Source organism: Leuciscus leuciscus (assembly GCF_965113295.1).
Source record: "Leuciscus leuciscus genome assembly, chromosome: 5".
Lineage (NCBI taxonomy): Eukaryota > Metazoa > Chordata > Actinopteri > Cypriniformes > Leuciscidae > Leuciscus > Leuciscus leuciscus.
This window is the reverse complement of record NC_138729.1, coordinates 50,168,411-50,195,551: the sequence shown is the minus strand read 5'-3', so window position 1 is coordinate 50,195,551 and position 27,141 is coordinate 50,168,411. Positions and strand designations below refer to the sequence as shown.

The window sequence follows — 27,141 nt, the reverse complement described above, 5'->3', positions numbered from 1 at the left end:
ATTTTCATTTTTGAGCAAACTTAATCATTTAAATGTTTAGATTCCATCACCATAGCTGCCAATTATAAAACACTCACGCAAATAAAAAAATACGTTGGATGTAAAAAAGGTGTGATAGATTACACAGCTGAGCTAACAATCTGTCATCATCAATAATAATAATAATAAACAAAGCCTGAAAACATTATAGAACGCAGGCCTACAATCATACGAAGTATTAAAAAAGTTCAAGTTGTTGCTAGCAGTTGAGCTTCAGTTGATGCAGACTGTGAAATATGCGGTTCCTGTCTCGGCTTGACATAATCACACCCTATGAGAACTAGAAAATAAAGCAAAGGAGACTGTATTCTGCAGTCAAATAATATTTTGATTTTGTTTCTGATGTTATTGTATGCAGAGGGTCCAGAAGTCTAAAACCACATTGAAAATCTGGGATTATAATCCAAACAAATACTAACACTTTCTTTTCTCTTCTATATCTATTTGAAAAAAAATAAAATAATGTTTAGACTATATTAGACTACTCTGGGAAGGAGCATAGGTGGCACTTACATATTTGTGTCCTATTGTTAGTTTGAATAAAAGCGTCTGCTAAATGATTAAATGTTAATGCTTAAACATTTAAAACAAAAGGTTATGCTAAAAATAAGAAATATACTATTATTTAGTAACATATTTAGTGTCGGTGAATCGTGTTATACTGGTTTGCATCCGAAACTACTGTTTCTTTGATCTGGTTCGAACTGGTTATCTTGCTGTACTAATGATGTGAGTCAACTCAGTACTTCCGGTAGTGACGTCAGCGCCCCGCATATAAATAGCGCACGAGCTCGCCGTTGAGACAAAGCGCTTCCGGCGACGACTTCATGTAATTCTTCACTGACAGGGTGAAAAACCCAGACTTTCTGCTGAGGGTAACCCCCTTGGAACCGAATGAAGAAACAAATCTTACTACATTTCACATACCGAGGACTAGTAAGAAAAGGGAAAAAGAGTAAAAGAAGAAAATGGACAAGTTTATATTACGAAAGGCCGAGCCCAAGGACGTGTCTGACATACTGCGACTCATAAAGGTAAAAACAGACCTACGGCGCATGCGCACAACATTTCACATAATAATAATAATTATTTTAACGTTTAAATTAAGAAAATGTTTACGTTCTGGTGGTTTGTGTAATGATATACGCCGTCTGATTAATTTTAGGAACTTGCGAAATTTGAGGAAATGGAGGAACAGGTCGTCCTGACCGAGAAAGGTACAGAATTCGGTCTCCGTCGTTTCAGAGTAACGTTATGATATTTATGAATGTATGATGGTTATTTAGGCCTGTTTATGTTTCAGAGCTGCTCGAGGACGGTTTCGGAGATCATCCGTTTTATCACTGCGTCGTCGCTGAAGTACCGAAGGATAAACAGTCTCTTGAAGGCAAGTTAACAACATCAGGGTTTTTTTCATATATTTTTTTTCAAGATTAATTCTTAACTTTTCTTATTTATTTATCGTCAATCAATATTGTTACAGCTAATGTTACTTTTACGATGAAACCGTTACAATTTATCTTTCTGCGTCATGCATGGGAAGTGACGTCAGACCCGCTGAATGCGCTCCAGTGACTTTCTGCTCTCTTTAAGGCTGAATCCCAATTCTCTGTCTTACCCCTTCCCCTACCCCTACCCCTTCGTCTTACCCCTAGCCCTTGATCAAAATGAGAATTGGGATAGCCCTTACTCTCACGTGAACGAGCAAAACTAAGGGGAAGGGGTAAGGGGAAGGGGTAAGACAGAGAATTGGGATTCAGCCTAACTCTGGTAAACCCTTGGTTTACTGACGATCCTCATGTTTTTCCACTTCAGGTTATACAGTGGTTGGCTTTGCTATGTACTACTTTACCTATGACCCCTGGATTGGGAAGCTGCTTTATCTGGAAGACTTCTATGTGATGCAGGAATTCAGAGGTATGAAGAGATGCTACCTGTTGCTGTAAACAAAAGAATTGCTTTGAAATTGTCATGTATAATATATCATATCTATTATTTATTTATTTCCCTACAATTTCAGGTTATGGAATGGGCTCTGAGATCCTGAAGATGCTAAGTGAGGTATGCATAATGCATTCGAGTACCTTAAATATTTGTCGTTATGGGTAATTTAAACGCCTTTATTCAAATGTTTTGTCTTGTTATGGGTCATTTAAACACCTTTTATTCAAATGTTTTTGTCTGTAGACGGCAGTGAAGACTCGCTGCAGCGGGATGCACTTCATCGTGGCCGAGTGGAACACGTCATCCATCGAGTTTTACAAGCGGCGCGGAGCATCGGATCTCTCCCACGAGGAGGGATGGCGTCTGTACGAGATCGACAAGTGCAACCTACTCAAGATGTCATCCAAGTAGACGCCAGTGCAGAAGAAACAGTTTGATAAAGGAGGATTTTTAATAGAGTAGACCAGTGTTTCCCAACCCTGATCCTGGAGGCACACCAGCACCACAATTCCACACACTATACAACTCTTCCTAATCTGAGCTAAAGACTAGGAAGTAGGAAGGACACATCCAAAATGTGCACCGTTGCTGTGCCTCCAGGAACCGAGTTGGGAAACACTGGAGTAGACGACAATCGTTGATACACCTGCAATGTATCGTTTACAATAAAGCTTTTAATTTTAAGAAAGAGACTGAGTGAGTGATCTCTGATTTTGGTCTTGGTAAAGGTGTTGTTGGATCAGCATGTTAATAACCCTGTTGTCAAAAAGAAACACTAGCAACTCTTATGTTTTGGTTCAGTGTTATTTCAAAAATATAAATCAATTTTGATTTCATCTTGACATGTTGAAAGTAACTTTCTTCTAACAGACCGGTTTAAAAAGTAGGAGTGTTGGACTTGAAGACTGATGATAAAGAACCGCAAGAGCTATTCGAGAGCATTTGCTTTTGAAATCTCTCTCACGCCACTTTGATGTCATAAGACACAAGTCGAACATCTAATGACGTCCTTCAGGAAATGTTTTAATCATATGATGCTGTTCGGAAACCAATAGATGTTCAAATCCAGACGAAACAAGCTTAGAGGTTTGTTTTGTTGCTAACACTTGCAGTTTCTTTTTATGTTTGTGTAGAAAGAGGAAGTTCAGGGATTTCCGCCTCAAAAACAGAGCTGACGATAACATGCTAACCCCAAATATAACGTTTCCTCTTAAACTCTTGAACTATAGATGTATATACTTGTCATAAATCACATCACACTGTGTGTGTATTATATAATTTATTTAGGTACACCAGTGCATTTAACACAATCCCAGTAGTTAAAAACGTTCCAGACAGACCACTAACACCTCTCTGATGATCCACAGATGAAAGGGGAAGTGGCTAGTGCAAAAGTATGTCATAAAAGTGAGCGACCGATGGAGATCTCAAATCTGCCGTACCACAACCACCCGAGAGTTACGTACCTATAAACAAACACACAGCAAGTGAAAGTCATCATGATTTCTGAGAAAGCGAAGATTTAGTAGAAACAAAACACACGTAAACATGCCTGAATGTCACTGCATTAGAGAGCAAAATATGAACCTAAATAGCATTTATTTTAAATAAAAACAGTTAAAGGGACAGTTCACCCAAAAGTGAAAATGTTGTCATCATTTGCTCACACTCAAGTTGCTTCAAATCTGTTGAACACAAAATAAAACATTTTGAAGAATGTTGGTAATCAAAATTGACTTCCATAGTATTATTTTTCCTACTATAGAAGTCAATGACTGCTGTCAACAGTCTGAGTACCAATCTTCTCTAATATATATATATATATATATTTTTGTTGTTTACCTTTATTTTTCTAGGAAGTCTCATTGAGATCAAAAATCTCTTTTACAAGAGAGACCCGGGGCCAGTACCATGAAGCCGGTTTAGGTGGCTAGCCCGATATGTTTCAGTTTAGTTTGCGGCAACCCTGGGTTTTAGGCACCATGAAAGTGGTTTGGCTTTTAGCAGTGTTTATCGCCATAGTAACTTGCGCTCCACGGCTAACCTGGTCCAGGCCAGGTGATGTTTCAGGTAAGAGATCTCAAACCGAAATTGGACCAATCAGCTGTGAGCAAAGGATAAAGTCACTCTGTTTCTACTCCAAATTAAAAGTCACTACATCGCAAATGATTTTTAAAGACAAAATTGTCTGGCTTTTAAGTAACACTTATTTAGAATAATTTTGTATGATTTAGATATCATTTATGTAATTATTAATCGAACGCACGTACAATTTTTATTTATCAATTCTTTTTATGCACAGTTTAACGGAATAAATATATAAAGGTAATATAAATACGCTATGGAATCAATAGATAAAGCTATAAAATGACTACATGTGAGCTTAAATGTTCAATTCCTTTATCAACTGTATAAATTAACTTCACAACTTTTACTTGCACTGATATAGCAAGACTTTTTCTTTTAGTTGTCTCTAGACAGCTATTTTCTTCTTGCTGTGTAAATTTGTTTAAATTCTTTAAAAAAAATTCACTTTCGTAATATTCTGCAGAAGAGAGAAGCTTCTCTCGCGAGAAATGAATCGCAGTTTCACCCCTCAGCATGTGATTGGCTGTTCGCTACTGATGTCACTCCTAAACTCAGGATCAAAGCCCGAGTTGACAGAGAAAAGGTGTGTTCGACATCGGCTGCGGCTGGATGTAACCGATCGGCGAGAGTAGCCGCGTGCAGGCGGGGAGGAGCTGCAAACGGAGACGTGAAGTCGGACACTTTCTGGTTCCCGTAGTGACCGCTCACGTGGTGTTTGCATACTTTACCACAGCTGCAGTGAAATAAATGCAATATTTGCCAAATAATACACAGATGTTTCATTTCATGAGACATGTTCATTCAATACTTTATGTACTGCTTCATACAGCGTCTGTTTGAACAAGAATAAAGTTCAACATAAGCAACTATCAATGAAGTGGAGTCTACGTTTTTTAAGCAGTTTTAATTTGATAAACATGACACAATATAACATGACAACGACATGAAAAGAGTGTTCACTGTTATAATAAACTGATTTGAGAGCATTAGAGGAACTAAAGGTGTTCGAATAAACACGAAACACACGTGATCGTTGTCATGCGGTGAATCCGGCCAATCGTGGAACAGCTGTGTCGTCATCAGCCCACGTGCAGCCCAGTGCAGCCGCTCTTGAGAAGCTGCGCTGGCTGAGTTCTCCGGCTACTCTCGAAACGCTCTCGCGGTACTTTGATGCCATACGTCACAGTCACGTGGCGTCGGCGCTGTATCAAGTCGGACAAAATTTCTAACCGGCATGCACTGCTTCAAGTCAGCCGCCGATCGTTCTGCGCAGAGCTGCATGAAGTCGAACAAGCCCAAAGTTGATGATCAGCATCATAGTTCCAACAAAGCCTGGTTGGATTGGTTTGGTTTTGTCAACTCGAAACTAATCCTTGTAACCCTGAGTTTGTTCAACTACCATCATGGTACAGGCCCCTGGCCAAGGTAACAGCCATACATAAACACAACATATGGCGCTTTTCCACTACACAGTACCAGCTCGCCTCGACTCGACTCGGCTCGGCTCTGTTTGGTTTTCCACTGTGTAAAAGTTGTACCTGTACCCGCTTCCAGGTACTTTTTTTCGTACCACCTCCGGCGAGGTTCCAAGCGAGCTGAGGCGAGCCGAGGCGATACTAAAATGTGACGTGAAAACAAGGCAGACTGCTGATTGGTCAGAGAGAATCGTCACTATTCACTGCGTCATCATTGCACGCGCCAGACGGAGTATCCTGAATAAAAAACAGCAAAAACAAAAACAAAAACATCCAAAAACAGCATACACTCGATTTCCTCCATTGTCCTGTGTGTGTGGGTAGCGGGTGTGTCTCGCGCGTCTCGCGTAAAAGATTAAGTCACGGCAGTTTCCTGCGGCGTCGCTATGACGACCAGGTACTATTGTGGAGGTACTATCTGCAATGGAAAACGGAGCGAAAAGCGAGCCGAGCCGAGCCGAGGCGAGTCGAGTTGAGCTGGTACTGGTAATGGAAAAGCGCCATTAGTAAAAAAAAAAAAATACTACATACATACAATCATGCAAAAATCATTCAAATACAAGGACCTCTCAAGAAAAACCACTACATGTCTCCTTTACCACATTTTTTTTAATGGTCTTAAAGGGTTAGTTCACCCAAAAATGAAGATTCTGTCAGTAATTACTCTCCCTCATGTTGTTCAACCCCGTAAGACTTTCGTTCATCTTCGGAACACAAATTAAGATATTTTTGATTAAATCTGAGAGCTGGATCACTCCTCCATAGGCTTCTAAGACATTATAACTTGCTGGCCCAGAAAATGCATTAAAGACAGTGGCTCAATCTTAAGTTTATAAAGCGACGAGAATACTTTTTGTGCGCAAAAACAAACAAAAATAACGACTTTATAATGTCTAAGCAAGTTATAGTGTCTTAGAAGCCTATGGAGGAGTGATCCAGCTCTCAGATTTAATCAAAAAATATCTTAATTTGTGTTCCGAAGATGAACGAAGGTCTTACGGGGTTGAACAACATGAGGGTGAGTAATTACTGACAGAATCTTCATTTTTGGGTGAACTAACCCTTTAAGTGTATTAATTGATATACACGTTTCTAGTTTAAGATCTTTTTGCAAATTATTCCATGCACATGGTGCATAGTATGAAAATGCAGTTTTCTGCAGTATAGTATATCTTTTGTGAAAGACACTCGTACAGGTTTGGATCAACTTGAGTAAATAATGATGAGAACATTTTCATGTTTGGGTGAACTCTCCCTTTAAAGCAAAACATGCAAAGATAGGGCAAAGAAGGTCTGTGTGTCTGTGATTGGATGATGTTGTTAGTTAACGTGATTCTCTACACCTGTGTGAACTCATTTCATACATTCACTAAAAATCACGGAAGTGCAAAAATTGTGGATTTTAATGGCGGACACTCACTTAATGAGGTAATCTGGCAATTTTACTACCATTTAACCATGTTTTATGTGTCAGGAATTCTCAATGCCATATGGGAAAGGGCTTGATGTGACTTCATACATGTTGTTTATTAATTTTGTGCAGCTGTGTTGTGTTTCCATGCTGTTTAATATTTTGTACCTAAGCTTTGGTCTCCCCGCTGGAACTCTTGTCCGCTTGATCCTGTTAAAAGACAAAGCGAAGTGAAAGCTCAGTGTCACTATATCTGCCGCTCAAACGCTACAACACGGCTCTAGAAATGCCAAGTCACTTCGATTTCCCAGAGAACGCATTAGCTAATTAAGACATGTATACCTTCTGCTGAGGCTTCTTTGAGGCTGGTGTGTCTCTGATCAGCTTCTCCACAGAAACATAAGCCTGAAGAGCCAGCTCGTATATAGAGTCTCCTGTGTTCTGTGTTGTGGGAGGATTAGAAACAATCACTTCAGTGTAAAGAGTCATTCACACATACTGGGATCTTTTTTTTTCACTTCTCTTTTTTTCAGTAGATGTATTGTTTGTGGTTGTGTGTGTGTGTGTGTGTGTGTGTGTGTGTGTGTGTGTGTGTGTGTGTGTGTGTGTTTCAACTGCTGAATGCCCTGATGTTATTGGAGGGTTACACAACTGGTCATAGCTGTTGGGAAACGGCATTGCCGGTAAAAATAGTACAGTAGTCAACATTTGAAGAGGATAAAAAAAGTTCATCAAAGTTGCTCTAAGGCAAGAACGGGTATTGTTCAAAGTTCATGTATAACTTTGATTAAAAGGTTTTGATCCACTTCAGATGTTGAATACTGTATTTTATTTTAATGTCACAACAAATGTGTTTTCTTGCTGCTTTAAAAATCAATGCATTTCAGCATGATATAATAAACAGGACTTTCAATGTATGAATTACTCCCTCAGAATGCCAATAATACATGACAAGGTTTGTGTGTGTGTGTATACATATATCTATATATATATTACTTGCAACATCATCTCTACACAGTATTTCATACACTTCTAAAGTGATTTTTGTGTTAGATATGTATTTTTTCCAGTACAAATTCTAAACCTTCTTAAATTAATATACGCTTACTTGAGAATTAAAATGACATATTGCGTCTTATTTTCTGAAAAATGTATCAAAATATAGTTTTTGCATAAAACAAGGGGAAAAAAAGACTGCCAATGGGGTCAGAAAAATAAACTTACTTATTTTTCTGACCGCATATATTTTAAAGCATAAACTCACTTAATTGATGCATTTTTCAGAAAACTAAAATATCTGATGTAATTTTTGCTTCTCAAGTAAATTTATCTTGATTTAAGAATGTTTAGATATTTGTACTGGAAAACAAGTCAAAATTGCTAGGTAAGATTTTCGCTGTTGTTGCAGAGAATGACATATATCTCCAAGTTACTCGCAAAAATTGTGCTAGTCAGATTACTAGGCTACGTTTGAATGGCCATCAGTGAAGAAAGTGCAATGCATTATGGGGCCAGATGGTGTAGTAGTGTAGCAAACTGGCCTATGCAATAATCCAGCCTAACCTTGAGCACATGAGGTGACCTGAGGGGCATCGGGGTGAAATCAGCCTATTTTGGGCTATTTAATGTTTTTAACCAGTGACCCCGCTGGCTGTTCAGGACGTATCTATCATCATATCTGACAGGACGAGGACACGCAGCGTCGAAACTGCCCTTTAGAGAGATCCTAATCTGAAACCGCTCGCTCGTGCCATGATGTGTGTTGACAGGGATTCAGCAGGACGTGTGTGACGGCGAGAGATAGCGAGAGAGGTTCACACCACTTTCCACTGCAAAGACCACGTTAGTTACTATCAAAACACACACACACAGGCTGATAATAAACGCAGTGTTGATGCACATCCCAGCGGGAGCTTCAGCTTGTGTCCTTGGGAGTTTTTAGGAATGTGTTTCAGCTGCTGTTTTGGTGGAAAGTTACAGATCGTAACCTCGCCTCGCCCTTTTCCTCCTCCTCTCGATATGAGGTCCGCTCAAAAACACTGTCCCACATGATGATAACATCTCACAACCCCGACCGCCAATAAAAATAGATGGCACACAGGAACTGGAGATACGCCTACCTTTGCGATGGTCACTGCCTCTTGTGGATAATACATGGAAGCTCCCACCGCCATCAGACCAGTCGGGTAGACCAGTCTCTTCAGTCTCGAGCCTTCAAGTGCACAATCAAATCTGACTGACATCAAACTTTTTTTGTACTTTATTCATTTATTTTGAAAGAAATTGATAATAATCAGAAATGTTTCTTGAGCAGCAAATCATCATATATGACCCTGGACCACAAAACCAGTCACATGGGTCAATTTTATGAAATTGAGATCTATACATCATATAAAAGCTGGATAAATAAGCTTTCCATTGATGTATGGCTTGTTAGAAGATAAGCCGAGATACAACAATTTTAAAATCTGAGGGTGCAAAAAATCGAAACATTGAGAAAATCTCCTTTAAATTTGTTCATTTATGTTCACGATTATGCCTAATTCACTCACAAAAATGAATGTTTTATATATTTACGGTAGGAAACTTACAAAATATCTTCAAGGAACATGATCTTTACTTAATATCCTAATGATTTTTGGCATAAAAGAAAAATCGATAATTTTGACCCTTTTGCCACAAATATACCCGTGCGACATGTGACTGGTTCTGTGGTTCAGATTTTGGTCTCTTTAATGAAAAGCAGAAATGCATCAAAACAAAACTTTCAGTACCTCTTCCAAGGAAAAGGCCCAGGATCCCGGCAAAGCCGATGATTCCGGCTCTGGGGTAAAACTCGGGCGGAGGGTTCTTCAAATAGGCATAACTGTCTGGATTACAGGGGAAAAGACTCACTTAACTGATGCAAGTTTATTGAAAAAGTAAAAAAACAAACAAAAAAACATGTTTTCTTTGTGTTCATGCAGGAAAGTGTTTGCTTACTCTGCCCAAACTGTACAGTGCCGTCAACCTTGGGTTTCACCGTCCCATAGACGCCCTGAGATTCAATGCAAAAACACAATGCTACTCTTTACACTGTTACAGAATCCAGAAATGAGGATCACTAGTTGCTTTTACTTTATTAGAATCATTGTGAAAATGAAATGCCACACACACACCGTGAGAAAAGACCTAGTCTGACTGAAGAACACGAGGTACAGAATAACCGCTTTCACTTTCATTGCAACCAAAGCCGAAGTAATTATTTATTTTTTTTTCTAAAGTAAGATAAATGGTTGATAACTTCAATTAAACCCTTTATATACAGTATAATGCATTATACAATTATTTTTAATGCATTAATTATGCCTTGTAATGCACCTTATAATGCATTATATCATCTCATGAATAATTGTAACCACAGTTATAATGTATTATATAATACTTATCTATTAATTGCTACACCTTTAGAGTATTAATATGCATGACAAACAACTGACTTCAGGTGTGACAAGGAATCTGCAAATATTCTAATGCATTGCAATTATCTGTGAACAGAAATAATGCATTATAACGTACATTATGAAAACCTTGATAATGCATTATACATAAAGGCTTTAAAATATGACATAATGACAGTCCAAAAGGTTTATTACTGTACTTTATGTCTAGGTTATATTTTAATATTTGCTAAATGCACATCCTGGACAGATCTTTATCAGTAGCCATAAAGCCATAATGCATGACCGAGAGTCTATATCTGATCAGATAGAGAGCACATATAGCAGACTAAGAGATAAGACAATATAGATATATGAATATGCAAAAGTGAAGCACTTGAGCTGACTAAGGATAACTATTAAATAAATACTAATTAATAATTAAACAAAATGGGGGAAAAATATGACAGAAGGCTTTGGAGATTTCCTTAGAATTCATATGTACGCAAATGTTATTGTTCACTAAAACTATTTTAAAAATTATTTTAGTTAAATGAAATAAAGCTGAAATTTTTTTGAATAAGTTTAAAATTAGAATAAGAAATTAGAAATGTTGCTTTGGAAACTAACTGAAACATGTTTAAGTTGAAATACTACAATACTAAAACTAAAAAGATCAAATAAATAAAGCTAAATAGAAATAATTAAAGACAAAAGCACACAATTACAAAAATTACCAAAAAATTAGGTTGAATATTAATGCATTTAAATGAATTAATGAAAAATTTATGAATACTATAATACTGTGTCATACTAAAATAACACTGAATTGTGTGCTTGTTTATTAAATATTGTCGAATTGCATTGTTTTAAGCAAATAATATGAATGTAGAAGCTTCACACATATTAGCATGTTTCAAGTTGTAGTGTGTGATTTCATGTGGCTTTACCAAATGGGATTGCAAAAACACTGACTGTTTTCAAACAGGTCCTGCTGTACACAATTGGTCAGACAAAGAGAGAGTCCCACACAAACTCACACCACTGGGTACTGTCATATTCAATCAAATTCAGCAGAATGTCACTTATTTTCAAGGCGTTCTGCTTTCAGATGTGGGTCAGCGTGTGCTTTCCTCGAGTGTTTTATGCAAGTTAAACTGTAGAGTAGAATAGAGAGGGCAGACTGGCAACGAGTCAAACGCTTTATCAGCTGCTGTAAAGTGCAGTGTCTGCAGTTCTCTGACTGATGACATGCTGGATTTCAGCATTATGATAAATCTTCCACTCTGTGATGTTAGTGGACACTCTTTATTCACACACTGTACAGCAAAAAAGCTGTAAACGCAGAGAATGTCCTTTCTGAATGTCCTGCACAGCTGATAGCAGTGTTGCATGAAGCTAGATGAACAAACTCTGAGTTCCAGAGGAGGTTTAGAGTCGCCAAACTTCAAACAAATCTAAACTGGTTCAGCGGGCTCACAACGCTCTGCATCAAATCCATGTAAACAGTAAACATAAACAGTATGTGACATTAGAATAAGTGTGTCCCAAAGTATAGTCTGTTGAAAAGAGCAAGCCAAAAGTCCTCGTATGGTCTCCTATTTCCGGTAGATTTTCTAAGTGTGGATCGGTGCTCGCTCTAATGGCTAATATTACCCACAAACCATTGTGCTTTGGAGGAGGATTCGGTTCAGAACTACAAATACGAGTAAAAAGTGTTAAAAAAACTACAAACATGGCGGATGTGATAGTAGAGAGGTTTAGATAAAGGGGTTTGACCGACTTATAATCAACATTTAACCTGATAAAAATATTTATTTAATGTCATCCGTGTTATATTTCATCTGCAACATGAACTTTTATAAAGTTCCGTTTAATCGCCATTAACTTTTAAATGCAGTATGCAAAACAATTAAAGACCCGTGACTGGCATATCAATGTGCTGCTTCTTTTCTCCAATACGGTAGGAAATTAAATTAAATTAAAAGTGGAGGATGTGAACTGTGAGAAGATGATGCACATAACTATACGACAGAGCATTTTATGATTTTATGACGTGATGGTATGTCCCACAGCTTGCCTACTCTTCTGCTACACACTCAAAACTATCTACTTTTCCTTTACAAAAAGAGTACATGCTTTTAGGGCGAAGTATAAGTAGGCGAATTGGGACGCAGCGAACAGGCAATCACATGACTCACTTCTCGCGAGAGAGTCAGCGCATTCACTTCTCTGTTGAAGGTCAAGCGAATGTTATGAAAAACATCAAGAATTTAAACGCCTTTACAAGGCAGGAATAAGTTTGTAGCTGAAATAAAATATCGGACTATATAAATACCGGACTATATAAATGCATGTGTATCAACTGAATTTAAATAATTTCTATAGGTTCATAAAGAGCTCAAAAGAATAGACATATGCCTGATCAGTCTAAAAGCTTTATATAATAAAGTTTGTATTTATATATGACTAGTTGATTGATTAACATGGCATAATTTATGCTGAAAATGTAAAAATGTTGTAAATGCATGATTTACGGTTATCCCGAGGCGCAGCGCTGACTGGAACGAGGCTTTGTCTGAACAAGTGCAAAAGCGAGAGGGTTTGAAAACAGTCGTTGTTGATGCAATAGACTTTGGTAAAGACAAATGTAGGTGTCTGGGCCACAACGCCACAGAGAGCAGACATCTGTCCTTTGCACAAGCAAACACAATGGCTATATGTTCGGAAATGAAGCATACTAGTGTGTTTACTGCACAGTGTACACTGAAAACTGCCAACTTTTTCTAATAATACAGTAGTCAACATTTGAAGTGGATCAAAAAAGTTCATCAAAGTTGTCCTAAGACAAGAACGGGTACTGTTCAAAATTCATGTATAACTTTGATGAAAGGTTTTGATCCACTTCAAATGTTTACGACTGTAGTGTGTGTGCTACTGTACTGTAACCTCAGTGTGTGTAGTGTGTGTACTACTGTACTGTAACCTCAGTGTGTGTACTACTGTACTGTAACCTCAGTGTGTGTAGTGTGTGTGTACTACTTTACTGTAACCTCATCAGAATCCTCAAGTTATATTTTCTATGCAGTAAAGCTATCCCGAACACATCCAGATCTGCAAGCAGCGCGAGTGATGGCGTGTGCAAGTGCTCATGGGTACCTGGACTGTGTGTTTGGCCGAGCTGGCCGTTTGCTGGACGCGGATCAGACCACCAGAAACCAGGAAAATCAGAACCGCAATGAGGAGAAACCAAATCATTCAAATGATTATAAATCACAGATTATAGGAAAGAGCTGCATTCCATAATTTATCTCGAAACATTCAGAAACTAGTTTAATGTATTCGTTCAGATTCAGAGACATGATGTTGATCAGCATAGAAAATAATCTGAACTTTCCATTTAATTTTGTAAAAACAAACAAAACTCATGTTCTCCTTTCCTGTACCCATGTACGTACCAGATGGAAGTTATGGATTCTTTTGTAAGCGCATTACTGTACACATGATTTTTGCTTGCTTTTCCAAACTGAGGGATTATTTATTATTATTCTCTGCAGTAATGGACAGAAGGTCACAGATGCAGTACATGCAGCTTAACCTTTGACCCCGAGACATTCCTTCAAGGTCTGTTGTCTGTAAAATCACATTCAAAAACACTTTGACCAGCTTTGTGTCTTGAACGACTTCTAAAGAGAAATGTACAAGAAAAGTATAAACTAATAAACTAAAAAGCTTTCAAATGCACAAAAGTCTTATAGAATGCAGCTCTGATTCACAATTCAGACACCAAAAATTAAAACAAAACAAAGTGAATTTCGAGTGTTTAGAAATATCAAATAAATTAGGCAAGACAGAGTTATTAGTCAATTAGATTTGAGATATTTATAGATTTATATATTTGAGTGTAATAGATTATTTTCGTTGAGTTGAACATGTTTGAATCTCATTTCATCCTAAAATCAAAAGCAGGAATAGAAAAATACAACATCCAGTTTTAGGACCATTCAGATTAATAATAATAATTTAGCATTGTGACATTACATTGTTTTTTTTTAAATGGGGAAAAAAATATTTCATTCCCAAATCAAAAACTAAATAATATTATCCATGACCTGGAGTTATGATATCCTGGCTGATTGGTGGTTTCCAGCGGTTGTAAATGATTGAGTTATTCCAGTGAGTGTTGTACATGATTGTAAAGTGTTTCTGGTGTTGTAGATAATTATTAGGAATATATTCTGTCATGAAATGAAGAGATGGAGCGATAGAAAAGCCATGCAGAGCAGATTCGCCAACATGCTGCAACTACTGCAAGTTCACGCCACTGAGTTTAATGCAGAAATACACAAGTAGTGTATTAGTGCATTAGTGCACTCTGTTTTAATGATACAAATGTGTTGGCCAGTACAGAAGATCAACAATCTCTGCTGTTGTAGAGCTCGGACAGAGAGTGTGTGTGACGCAGGCGAGCGTGTGTGACGGAGGTGAGCGTGTGTGAAGGAGGTGAGTGTGTGTGAAGGAGGTGAGTGTGTGTGAAGGAGGTGAGTGTGTGTGAAGGAGGTGAGTGTGTGTGAAGGAGGTGAGTGTGTGTGACGCAGGAGAGTGTGTTCCGTGGGTGAGCGTGTGTGACGCAGGCGAGCGTGTGTGACGCAGGAGAGTGTGTGTGACGGAGGTGAACGTGTGTGACGGAGGTGAACGTGTGTGACGCAGGCGAGCGTGTGTGACGGAGGTGAGCGTGTGTGACGCAGGAGAGTGTGTGTGACGGAGGTGAGTGTGTGTGACGCAGGAGAGTGTGTGTGACGGTCTGACGTTGGTGAATGTGTGTGACGGAGGTGAGCGTGTGTGACGGAGGAGAGCGTGTGTGACGGAGGAGAGCGTGTGTGACGGAGGAGAGCGTGTGTGACGCAGGCGAGCGTGTGTGACGGAGGTGAGCGTGTGTGACGGAGGTGAGCGTGTGTGACGCAGGCGAGCGTGTGTGACGCAGGAGAGCGTGTGTGACGCAGGAGAGCGTGTGTGACGCAGGAGAGCGTGTGTGACGCAGGAGAGCGTGTGTGACGCAGGAGAGCGTGTGTGACGCAGGAGAGCGTGTGTGACGGAGGTGAGCGTGTGTGACGGAGGTGAGCGTGTGTGACGGAGGTGAGCGTGTGTGACGGAGGTGAGCGTGTGTGACGGAGGTGAGCGTGTGTGACGGAGGTGAGCGTGTGTGACGGAGGTGAGCGTGTGTGACGGAGGTGAGCGTGTGTGCCGCAGGGTAGCGTGTGTGTGACGGAGGTGAGTGTGTGTGACGGAGGTGAGTGTGTGTGACGGAGGTGAGTGTGTGTGACGGAGGTGAGGAGGTGAGTGTGTGTGACGGAGGTGAGTGTGTGTGACGGAGGTGAGTGTGTACCTGGCACCAGGTGACGTACGGTTCTGCTAGTTTTCTCAGTGTGGAAACGGCCTCTTCCACCTGCCCGGTCTCCGGCTCCACATGCTGGATCTTCTGCGCCGTCGTCGTGTAGAGAGACAGCTACGAAAGCCACGTGTCCATATGTTACAATCACCATCATTTCCTTAACATTAAACTCTGGTTTGTAATGCTGATCATTCGGGTTCTGATGAACCTCTGGGTCAAATTTCAACCCGAAGTCAAAGGAAAAACTATGAAATTGAAAGTAGGACAAATTATTATTATTATTTTTTTACAATTTGTTGCATTTTGACATTATTTTCATGACATTTAAGCACATTTTCTCTCATTACCGTAACGCATCTGGACATTTTACTTTTGAGTGTTTTGTCATTTTAATTAAATTTGATTTGAACGTAAAACTCTCGTTTGTTTTTGTAGCGTAATTGACATTTTGCATCCCGACGTTTTACTTTTGAGCTTAATGTTAAACTCATGTTTGTAATACAAATTAGAAGGACAGATCAGTCAGGTTCTGTTGAACACATTCGGGACAAATTTCACCCTAAAATTAAATAAAAAAATTTTTATTATATTTTGCATGAAGAAAACTACACCTACTTTATGACTATTTATATATATTTTTGTATTTTGACATTATTTTCATGACAATTAAGCACATTTTCTCTCATTACTTTTTATTGGAGTTTTTTGTAATTGTCATTATTCTCAATGGTGATTCTCATTACTGCAATAAAGTAAAAAATACCGCAATACAATCTTTTTGCTTTTTATTTATTGAAATCAACATGAATTAAGACACACTATGATGTTCAAACATCTCTTATTGTCATGGAAATGTAAATATTTTGGCTTCATTTACCTTATGTAAAAAAAGAATAATATTTTTTTCCAGTTGATTTTAGGGTTAAAATATGACCCTGTGAAGTTTTAAAAAAAATACATCATCTAGACAAAAACAATGTTGTTATTGAGTTAATGTTAAAATGACAATCGTTTCCTTAAAGTTAAACTCTTGTTTGTAGAAGGACAGATCATTCAGGTAATGTTGAACACATTTGGGTCAAATTTCACCCTAAATTCAAAGGAAAAAATATGAAATTATATTTTGCATAAAAAAAACGATGCCTGCTTTATATGACTATTAATATTTTTTGTATTTTTACATTATTTTAATGCCAATTCACCCCAAATTCTCATTACTGTAAAGCATTCAGGCTTCTTATTCTTATTAGTTTTTCTAACTGCTATTATGATTATTGTTTTCATTAGATTCTTATTACTGTAATATAGTAAAAAATACTGCAATAATTTTTTTTTTAATCAGCATGAATTATATGGGCAGTACAACAAATACTATAATGTTCTTAATTGTCACAAAAAACACAAGCTTGCTTTTCTTTAAGTAAAAACATTATTTTCAGTTAAGTTTAGGGTTAAAATGTGACCCTGTGAAGTCTATAGGTACCTCATCTACACTCAAAGTTGTGCTGGGTTTGTCATCGGCGGCGGCCAGGACAGAAGTTGAGATCAATCCCAGAGTTCCTGAGACTCCTGCAACTCCTCCAACCTATCAGGACAAAACACAGAGGATGAATGAAGTTCCTGATCCATAAACCCCCATGTTTGGACAAACATAAAACATCGCAGGACTTCACAACGGCTTCTTTATCTACAGACAGTCTGGGTTGTACTCACTGTCAACACATGCAGAATGTTTCTTGTTTAAGCAGGAATAACATACGGACACATATTTACTCAAACACAGTTGTTTTGAGGACATTCAAGGTCCCTGAAGTGTCTGAAACCGTGAGGGATTTAATGAGAAACAGTAACACGATATCAGAAAGCGGAGGTCAAGTGGAGGGTTGAAGACACACCAACGGGTTACATGACTCTCTCTCTGCTGTCTCTTGATATTCACTTCTATTTCCCCTTCGCAAACACATGACGAATATGAGAAATTAATACCATTGCAATTGATGCATGTTAAGTATAAAGTTAAAGGGATAGTTCACCCAAAAATGAAAATTCTGTCATCTTTACTCTCCGTTTCAAACCTGTATGAGTGTCTTTCTTCTGCTGAACACAAAGGAAGATATTTTGAAGAATGTCGGTAACCGTTGGTAATGTTGGTAATACTATTGAAGTCAATGGGGTCCAACAATTATTTGGTTACCAGAAGAAAGACACTCATACAGGTTTGAAAACACTTGAGGGTGAGTAAATGATGACAACATTTTCATTTTTAAGAGAACTATTCCTTTATTTATTTATTTATTTTTTATCATTTATATTTATTTAAAATGTTATTTTTTACTTTGATGATGAGGTTTATAATGTGTACATACAGCTAAAAAATAATCAGACTTAATTTTTATTTTACAGGGTGTAATATGACAAAAGGTCAGGTTTTCACAGGGTATGACTTTCTATTCGCACTGTACAAAACAGTTTTAAGTTTCTTTTTGTGATTTAGCGGTGTTTTATTACCATCTAGTGACTAGTTTCAGAAACGCACATTCGCAGCTCACAGTTGTCAGACAGGCTGATACATTTGGATAAAAATCGGCGAACTGCTATAAAACATAAGATCTGTAAAGCGTTATAAACTTAAATATAATTTTATTTTTCAGCACAAACAGTGTCAGAATCAATACAGCCAAAAGAGAGTTGAACTTTTATACCGGTATGATGATCTAACACTAAGCGAACTAAGAGCTTTTATGCAATAAACCCACTCTACAGAATTACAGCATCCTGAAATGGTAGATAGAATAATATCTTTATTTAAAAGTAAAATAGTTTTTAAAAAATGACTGTGTCCTTGTATTTCCTGTCCTCAAATGCCTATTTAAAGCTAAAAAACCCAAATGATCATCTTTATAATGACCTGAACTGAACTGAACTCATAGTACATGTGCATTTAAGACTGAATAGCGCACGACTGTTCGCATTATGAGTGTATTAGTCACGAACACACACTGAAGATCAGCTGAAGTTTTTAATTCTCACCTTGTACATGTTCCCGTCCTCTTCTTCTTCTTCTGCTGCTCCATTGAGCGGCCGCGATCAGACTCTCGCGCACAGCGCCGCCTGCGGTTCATGACGTGTAACTACACTCACAGCTTCACCTCATATACACTCACTCTCTAGACAGAAGTATCAAGACTTACTGTTCAACAGAACCAAGACATAAAACATTGTGACAATTACAAATCATTTCTGATAATGATTTTGCAATAGAATATTTTTATTTTATTTTTTTTATGTATGCATTTATTTTAGTGCTGTCAAATTGATTAATCACATCTAACATAAAAGTTTGCATATATATTATATATGCGTGTGTGCGTGTCTCTCTCTCTCTCTCTCTCTCTGTGTGTGTGTATAGGCTAGCCTAAATATATATATATATAAATGTATAAATGATATATATATGTACATGTATGTATGTGTGTTTATGTAATATTTGTGTTTTCAATAATTCAGTTGTAGAGTTGATTAATAATCAAGTAAGAGGAAAATTGTTTGTCGATGTGCAAGACATTAAGTTTGTCTTCGGTTCAGGTTTTATTTATTTTGTTTATTTGATTTCTTTGCATTTTATCTGTGTTTTTACTTATTCTATTGTATTCATAGTTAATTCGTGATCAAGTTAAGGAGAAATAACAATGTATTTGTTGAAGTAAAATGATTAAAGATTAATAATAGTTATATTAATAATATGATTAAATGATTAAAGCTTAATAATAATAATTATGAAAGCTTATTAGATGAAAACATACATCAATCTTAATTAAATCAACAACAGCTTACGTTCCAAGTAGTCAGGCTCAAAAGTAGGCTATAAATACAATTATGTTTTAAATGTAGTCATTCCAAAGACTAAATGGATAAATAATCCATTTATTTTAATTTAAAATAAATAATATTTAAAATATAAATAATATATTTATAATAAAATAAATATATTTATAATAATAAATATTTATTACATAAATAAATAAATGTATTTAATTTAGATACGTAGCGTTTTCCCGCCATCTAGTGTTCATGAAGCGTATTGCAGTAAAATTTAAAAAAATCTTTTTTTTTCATATTTTATTTAAAGCTTTTCACATTTTTACAGAAAAACCCCCCACCCCATGCCAGCAAATAAGTAAAAAAAAAAACTAAAAAAAAAAGATAAATGCCTATATAATACATATGTATAAGTGCATATACACACAGAAACATACAATATCCATACATACATGTATACATATACACATTGCAAACCTCTACATACACATACATTAAAAGTAAAATACTTAAAAGAAAATGCCAATACCAATGTTTACCCAATAATGAAAAAAAGTGAATTATTGCACCCTGCAAGATGCTATATAATCTACAGTACCACACCTATTAGAATATATGTCCAGTATGTTAAATTCCATGATCCCCTTCCAGAAAATCCATAAAGGACTTCCAAATCTGTAAGAATTTCTTCGGTTTACCAGCAATTTCATATCTGATCTTTTCCATATGTAGTACACTGCTAAACTCTGTCAGTAAAATAATTTGACTAATCTGCTATTTTGATCATATCCATACATGGATTACGCCTATATTTGTTACATATTATTTTGTTTGTATGAGAAGGAAAGTTTTCACACTGGAAATTTAGATTTTATCACCCTCTCTTTGCTAAAACTCATTTACTGGTTTCCTAGCAACCACTACAGACAAGACTAGGCTACTGGTCTGACAACAAACATCAGAGCCAGTTTATCTCTAACAATCAGCATATGTGTGTGTGTGTGTGTGTGTGTGTGTGTGTGTGTGTGTGTGTGTGTGTGTGTGTGTGTGTGTGTGTGTGTGTGTGTGTGTGTGTGTGTGTGTGTGTGTGTGTGTGTGTGTGTGATTGCTATGGAGGGGAGGTGAGTGGCATTTGATACTTTCCAAACTTCGCAAAAGCCTAATAATATCTGAGAACATCGATTCTAAAACACAAAATGATCATTTTGCACTTAGACTGGAGAATTATGAGAAGTGTGCCAGAAGAATCCAGTCCTACTGGAGATCGTTCAGGGACAGACGGCTCTTCACACTCCTGATCAACACTCTCCGCGCGGCTGTAAGTCATGCCCGGTCAAACCGGATGTATGTCATTTTTTAATTTTTTTATTAAATATATATTATTAATAAATTAAAATATTTACATAGGCCTAACACATCGAATTTGCCTGTTAACATTCACCCCTTATTTCTGAACAATCGTGAAAACACTTCAAAATATGAAGTCATATGTCTAATTAACAAATTAACAAAGTTGAAGTCATCGAGCCGTTAAACGGTTTCAAAAGGGATAGTTCATCCTAAAATGAAAATTATGTAATCATTTGCTCACTCTGGTGTTGTAATAAATAAATAAATAAATGTCCAGCTCGCAATCGTCTGTATAATAGCAGTGAATAGGGACCGGCATCAAGCTTTTTAAACATGCAAAAGTATCACATGATCCCATGCGTTCTGGGGGTGCCAAAAATAAATAAAATAAAAATAATAATTTTACACTTTTACTATAATAAAACCATGGCTAATGTTCTTCAATGATGCACGAGCGTGAGCGAAATTATTATTTTTTTTAATCTCCTTTTGGTCCATAAAAGAAAGATGGGCTTTTAGAATAATATTCTAGAATAAAGATAATTATCAAGTTTCCATGTTAACTCAATGTCCAAATTTAAAACAGGTTTCACAGGATGAATTTTGAGTGTTTAAGTTTTGGAATGACATTATGATTATTTCTTAAATATGCAATATGGAAAAAAGGCAATAAAAAAGCGATAGTTAAATGACTATACATGAAAAAGTATAAAAACTGAAATAGTTCTTTTTTGGTAAAATGCAAAGATCAATAATCTTTGTTTTATTTACAACCAACTTTGAAAAATCATTTTTACAGTGCAGTAAATACAAAAGCAAAAGCAATACTTACTCTTTCCAGCAGTTCCTCAGACCCCAAATGTATCCATTTTACTGTAAATCAATATATTTATTAGATATGGGAATGATTAGGCCTATGTATAGTTACTATTTTGGTGTCATTGTGCATGTTTGGTGTCTTTAAGAAAATGAAAATAAAGGGATAAAAAAAAAAGATATGGGAATGATTTAACATTCCTTTCAGCACTTTTATAGCAATAAACCTTCTCAAGTGTGTGTGTGTGTGTGTGTGTGTGTGTGTGTGTGTGTGTGTGTGTGTGTGTGTGTGTGTGTGTGTGTGTGTGTGTGTGTGTGTTGCAGGAACAGTGTCCGGCTTCAGCAGTTCTGCATCAGCTCAGTCCCAGAGAAGCTGAACTCCTGAAGGACCCCAGTCTGAGGTGCAAGCTACGATTCAGGTGCATTTCAGATCAAGCAGAATTATGAGGCAGCATATACTGTAAAACTTTTCTGTTGCCCAGAATGTCACAGATAAATTGAAGACAATTAAATCAAACTTTGCATCAGATTGCTTGTCCATCACTTATCAGAATCGTACTTGCAACCTGTTTGTTTCATGCTGGATAAAAAAAAAAAAAAGATTTAATAAAGCAGAGAGACTGAGGCTAGTGTTCAAATATATTTTAATGTTTGTGTCTGACTTTCAAAAATAAACCTAGGCTACCCTGAGAAATATTTACTGGAATACACTGTGTGACAACTAACCCCGGTCTTCCTCATACATCACATGTGTGTTCAGGTTTGCAGGTCCTCGATTCCCACCTTCAGTCGTGTTCAAGGTTTTCCACATCGGAGGAGGAGGACGACAGAATCTGTCTGGACAAAAAGTCTTTGCTCCCTCCAACCAGGTCATGAATATACAAGCTGTTATAGTTTTTTATTCATATTTTGAATTAGTTTTTATTTTTTCCATTTTCATTTTAGGTAAAGTTTTAGCCATTTTGTTGTGTGTTTTTGCCATTTTTAGTAGTTATTGTTATTGATAGCCTATATTTTATATAAAAATTGTATATTTATTTTTAAGTTATTTTAGTATAAGTTAAACTAAAATAAAATGAGCAATGAAGCCTTGGAAACTATTAAAATAATTTATTTATTATCTATTTATTCCAGTTAATGTTTATTTCATCTAATAAACATTATTTTTACATACAAATGTAGGTTTAATTTTAGTTAAAGTTTTAGTCATTTTTGTTGTAATTTTTTTTTTTTTTTATGTCTAAATAGTTTTTATTAATTAATTTTTGTTTCAGTTTTAGTCTTTTTTTGTTGTTGTTGTACATCAAGTTAAACTAAATTAAAATAAGAAATTTTGCCTTGGCAAGTTCTTGGCATTTAACTTATTACTAGTTAATGTTTATTTTATTTCAAGTAACAAAAATGTTTATTTATTTATTTATTTTTATTAATGATTTAAGTTTTAATTCTAGTTTATTCTAGACATAAATAGTCAAAATTCTGACATGAAAAGTTATTATGACACAAATCAAAATTGACAAAATCAGGATAATGAGATTAAAAAGGCAAAATTATGACATTGAAAGTCAGAAAAATTGTAAGTTTAAAAGTTTGAATTTTATCTCATAATTGTGGCTTTCAAGTCATAATTTTGACTTTTATCTCATAATTATGAATTTGTATGCTATAATTTTAACATTTATGTCATAATTATAAGACTTGCAGAGCATTATTTTTTCCCGTTGTGGTGGAAATGGGCTCCCATAGTTTTCTATGAGATCAAAAGGGATTAAAAAAAAATGCATTTGAATTATTGCACATTATTACGTGTGTCTCCACCAACAGGCCACAGCAGACTCCTGCAGGATGATGGGAAATCGAGTATTTATGGATCTCATTTCAGTGAACGAGATTCACAAAGCCGCTGTTGAACCACAAGATGTGATTTGCATGAGAGACTATATGCAGGTGGAGGAAGAACACCTTATTTCACAACTCCACTTCTGTCAAGTGGTCATGCTTTAATGTTCATCCTTTTCTCCCGCAGTATTCCAGCCATCTGGATGAGCTTCCGGCACGTCTTGGTGGGAGAGAAAACGGATGGCGGTTCCTGTCTCTGAAGGTGCTGTCCCGGGACGTTGCTCTCAGACGGGATGTAAAGCCGGGAACGAGAGGTTTTTGTGCAGGCAGACTCAGAGCGGTCCCACCGTTACGACCCGGTTATGCCGGACAGGAGCTCTCGCACAGGTACACTTCCATTCAAGAGTTTGGGATCGGTATGAAAAAGAAGTCTCTTCTGCTCACCAAGGCTGCATTTATTTGATTAAAAAACAAACAAACAAACATTAAAATTGTTAAATATTATGAGAATTTAAAATGACTGTTTTCTATTTTAATATACTTTAAAATGTAATTTATTCCTGTGATCAAAGCTGAATTTTCAATTTTCAGCATCATTACGTCTTCAGTGTCACATGATCCTTCAGAAATCATTCTAATATGATGATTTGATGCTCAAAAAACATTCATTATTATTATCAATGTTGAAAACAGTCTAGGATTTTCTAGGATTCTTTGATGAATAGAAAGTTAAAAAGAACAGCATTTATTTGAAATAGAATATTTTCTAACATTATAAACGTCTTTACTGTAACTTTTGATCAATTTAATTCATCCTTGATGAATAAAAGTATTGATTTCTTTTGTTTCTTTCCCCCAAAAAATTAAATAAAAATTCTTACTGACACCAAACTTTTGAATGGTGGAGTTTAAAAGCTTTCTATTTAAGATAAATGCTGTTCTTTTGAACTTTCTATTCATCAAATAATCCTGAAATAAAAATGTAAATAACTAAATAATGTTTTCAACATTGATAATAATCAGAAATGTTTCTTGATCATCAAATCATCATATTAGAGTGATTTCTGAAGGATCATGTGACACTGAAGACTGGAGTAATGATGCTGAAAATTCAGCTTTGATCACAGGAATAAATTACACTTTACTATATATTCAAACAGAAAACAGCTGTTTTAAATTGTAATAATATTTATATATTTTTTTGTATTTTTAATCAAATAAATGCAGCCTTGGTGAGCAGAAGAGAGCTTACTGATCCAAAACTCTTGACTAGTGTATTCAGTTTTATCTTGCATTAGTCTCTAACAAACCAAATGTCATATAGTTAAAGAGCAATATTTCTCAACTCATGCTTTTAACTCTTTTAACATAATTTTGATGTGTCCAGAGGTTTCCTGACCTCGACACGACGCTCTGCTCGCGCTCAACACACTGCAGATCGCAAGAGACGCCTCTACGGCCTCAGCGAGACTCAGAGCGTAAGAGATCATTTTTGCATTTGTCTAAACATATAAGGTTCCCCATCACTTTCAATACCAACAACTGTACACTGAATAAGAGAAACCATTTTCACTCAGAAAGCACACGTAAATTTCACAACGAATAACACAACAACAAAAACATTTATTTCTACAGCACATTTGCTTTACTCTCCCAAAACTCCACCAGTGTTGGGTTTAATGCATTACTAAGTAATTAATTACTGCAATTTAATTACTATTTGCCTTGAAAAAGTAAAGGATTACTCTTAATTTTTCAGTAATTTAATCACAGTTGCTTCAGATATAATTACATTACACTGTAAAAAATATTGTTGGTTTAACTTAAAAAAGTAAGTTACCTGGTTGCCTTAAAATGTTGAGTTGATTGAAATTAAAAAAATTTGTTAATGCAATGAAGGAGATTGGTTTAATCAATAGAAACTCAAAATATTATGTAATCTGAACCACATTAATTATCGAAATTGATTTGACAAAAGATAAAAAGTTGTGATGACAAATAATGAAAACATTTTTTTTTTTTTTTTACAGTGTTACTGTATCCATTACCTTGCTAAACACTCAGAGAGTTTTCGTGACAGAAATGAGATGATATTTGTATTTTCTGTGGAACCAAACCTGAGTTGCTCTCGTTTCCAGGTGTTAGACGAACATGTGGACAGCATTAATAACCCTGACATGAAGAAACAGAACGGGAAACCTGAGAAATGGGGCATCAAGATAGTCCTACCATTAGTTGAGACTGAAGACTATGACGTAAACTCATCGGAGTCTGAATGGGAGGAAGAGGCTGAGAAACTGTGCAACTGGTCAAAGCAACTGGATATAGAGGCTGTCCAAACACCCGAGCTCATTTAGACGGAGAAACTAGGTTTTACACTGATTTAAGTATACACCACAAACTATTAGTGCATTATTCTGAGAATTTGAATTGGCAATTAAAATAATTATAATTATAATAATTAAAATAATTATGAGTACTTTGCAGTTCTGGGTTAATGGCTTCATTTGACTAAACAACATATGGTAACACTTGTATTTGAACATTTGGGCTCTTTTGTTTGATCCACCTTTCATACTTCATGCATATTCACCCTCGATAGACATCCATCCCAGAAACAGATGGACGTGCCATACACTACACATGCTTCAGTAGAAATGTAGTAATTCTCATGAGAAATACATCACATGCAACAAACCAAGCATGCCTGATCAGAAAAATACTAATTATATTTAAACTAGTCCTATATTTAAAACAATACCTGATTTTTCACAAAATACTGTATGTGTTGAAAAAAAAGAAAGAAAAAAAAAGTGAATAAGGATTAGAGAAAGGAATGATGAAACACCATGGATATTTCATAATAAACGGCCTGTTTTTCAGTTGTGATATTGATTTTATATTTGATCTTAATATTTGATGAAATATAATAACCTCCTGAGCCCCAGAAAAAAAGTTTTTTGAATTTAGTATTTTTTCATGCATCACATTGTTTAGACTAGCATTAGAAACAAATGGAAGAAAATAAAACATTTTTGATAAAATATATTTAATTCATATGTTATGCAATGTTCACTGTAGTGGACACCAGGAAAAACAACAGGATTTATTTTTTTCATTCACCAATACATTTTTAGGTTTCAGGATTTTTATAACCAAGCTTTGTAGAAAGATGATTCTCAACTATGTTATGAAAGATATAATGGAATTAATTGATATACCATTTTACTTATTTACTTTTACTGCAATATGTGTGTAAAATGGCCATAAATGGGTAGTGCCGTTCAATACAATATCCACTGTATCTGTGTATGAATGTGTTCTTGGGGCAACTTGTAATGGAAAAATAAGTGTAATAATGGGAGTAATAATTGGCAACGTTTTCAAAATAATATCTAATATTTTATAGGAGTATTGATGTACAATTTTCACTTTCACTATTCACTTGTTGTGTCTGCCAAAATGCCTAATAGACATGATTTAAGTCCTAATGTCTTCTACAGTGGACATGTATGAAATCAATGCTCTGTTTCGTAACAGAAAGTCATA

At 36.1% G+C, this 27,141-nt stretch overlaps 3 protein-coding genes across 6 annotated transcripts; 2 read left to right on the top strand and 1 right to left on the bottom strand.

Moving 5' to 3' along the window:
- The first annotated feature begins 832 nt into the window (after window positions 1-832).
- On the top strand, window positions 833-2,675 carry sat1a.2 (spermidine/spermine N1-acetyltransferase 1a, duplicate 2). The gene is made up of 6 exons (XM_082171190.1): window positions 833-1,073; window positions 1,205-1,256; window positions 1,343-1,426; window positions 1,855-1,956; window positions 2,060-2,100; window positions 2,227-2,675. The coding sequence occupies exons 1-6, from the start codon at window positions 1,008-1,010 to the stop codon at window positions 2,392-2,394; spliced, it is 513 nt and encodes a 170-aa protein (XP_082027316.1). The 5' UTR covers window positions 833-1,007; the 3' UTR covers window positions 2,395-2,675.
- A 572-nt stretch (window positions 2,676-3,247) lies between these two features.
- On the bottom strand, window positions 3,248-18,903 carry apooa (apolipoprotein O, a). Of its 3 annotated transcripts, XM_082171179.1 has the most exons (11): window positions 18,799-18,903; window positions 17,252-17,353; window positions 15,763-15,882; window positions 13,536-13,568; window positions 9,940-9,994; window positions 9,732-9,827; window positions 9,078-9,169; window positions 7,300-7,398; window positions 7,126-7,167; window positions 3,618-3,668; window positions 3,248-3,449 (listed from the first exon to the last, which is right to left on the bottom strand). In XM_082171179.1, the coding sequence occupies exons 1-9, from the start codon at window positions 18,805-18,807 to the stop codon at window positions 7,126-7,128; spliced, it is 648 nt and encodes a 215-aa protein (XP_082027305.1). In that variant the 5' UTR covers window positions 18,808-18,903; the 3' UTR covers window positions 3,248-3,449; window positions 3,618-3,668. The 3 variants fall into 3 exon arrangements, with proteins under 3 accessions (XP_082027305.1, XP_082027304.1, XP_082027306.1); XM_082171178.1 differs by lacking the exon at window positions 3,618-3,668 and having other exon boundaries at window positions 18,799-18,902; XM_082171180.1 differs by lacking the exons at window positions 3,618-3,668; window positions 13,536-13,568 and having other exon boundaries at window positions 18,799-18,901.
- Window positions 18,904-20,560: 1,657 nt separating this feature from the next.
- On the top strand, window positions 20,561-26,474 carry cUnhxorf58 (chromosome Un CXorf58 homolog). 2 transcript variants are annotated; one of them, XM_082171154.1, is made up of 8 exons: window positions 20,562-20,708; window positions 20,803-20,905; window positions 22,078-22,172; window positions 22,514-22,622; window positions 23,578-23,700; window positions 23,780-23,979; window positions 24,980-25,070; window positions 25,731-26,474. In XM_082171154.1, exons 1-8 carry the CDS (start codon window positions 20,698-20,700, stop codon window positions 25,947-25,949), a joined length of 951 nt encoding a protein of 316 aa, XP_082027280.1. In that variant the 5' UTR covers window positions 20,562-20,697; the 3' UTR covers window positions 25,950-26,474. The 2 variants fall into 2 exon arrangements, with proteins under 2 accessions (XP_082027281.1, XP_082027280.1); XM_082171155.1 differs by lacking the exon at window positions 23,578-23,700 and having other exon boundaries at window positions 20,561-20,708.
- The last annotated feature ends 667 nt before the right edge of the window (window positions 26,475-27,141 follow it).

What these genes read in the sequence shown, in the direction of transcription:
- sat1a.2 (XM_082171190.1), top strand. Translation starts at nt 1,008, where the DNA reads ATGGACAAGTTTATATTACGAAAGGCCGAGCCCAAGGACGTGTCTGAC. An exon ending in TGTGATGCAGGAATTCAGAG is followed by an intron (nt 1,957 to 2,059) that starts GTATGAAGAGAT and finishes CTACAATTTCAG; the next exon opens with GTTATGGAATGGGCTCTGAG. An exon ending in TCCTGAAGATGCTAAGTGAG is followed by an intron (nt 2,101 to 2,226) that starts GTATGCATAATG and finishes TTTTGTCTGTAG; the next exon opens with ACGGCAGTGAAGACTCGCTG.
- apooa (XM_082171179.1), bottom strand. An exon ending in CACTGTACAGTTTGGGCAGA is followed by an intron (nt 9,828 to 9,939) that starts GTAAGCAAACAC and finishes CCTGTAATCCAG; the next exon opens with ACAGTTATGCCTATTTGAAG. An exon ending in GGGCCTTTTCCTTGGAAGAG is followed by an intron (nt 9,170 to 9,731) that starts GTACTGAAAGTT and finishes GTGCACTTGAAG; the next exon opens with GCTCGAGACTGAAGAGACTG.
- cUnhxorf58 (XM_082171154.1), top strand. An exon ending in TCAACACTCTCCGCGCGGCT is followed by an intron (nt 20,906 to 22,077) that starts GTAAGTCATGCC and finishes TGTGTGTTGCAG; the next exon opens with GAACAGTGTCCGGCTTCAGC. An exon ending in GGACAGGAGCTCTCGCACAG is followed by an intron (nt 23,980 to 24,979) that starts GTACACTTCCAT and finishes TGATGTGTCCAG; the next exon opens with AGGTTTCCTGACCTCGACAC.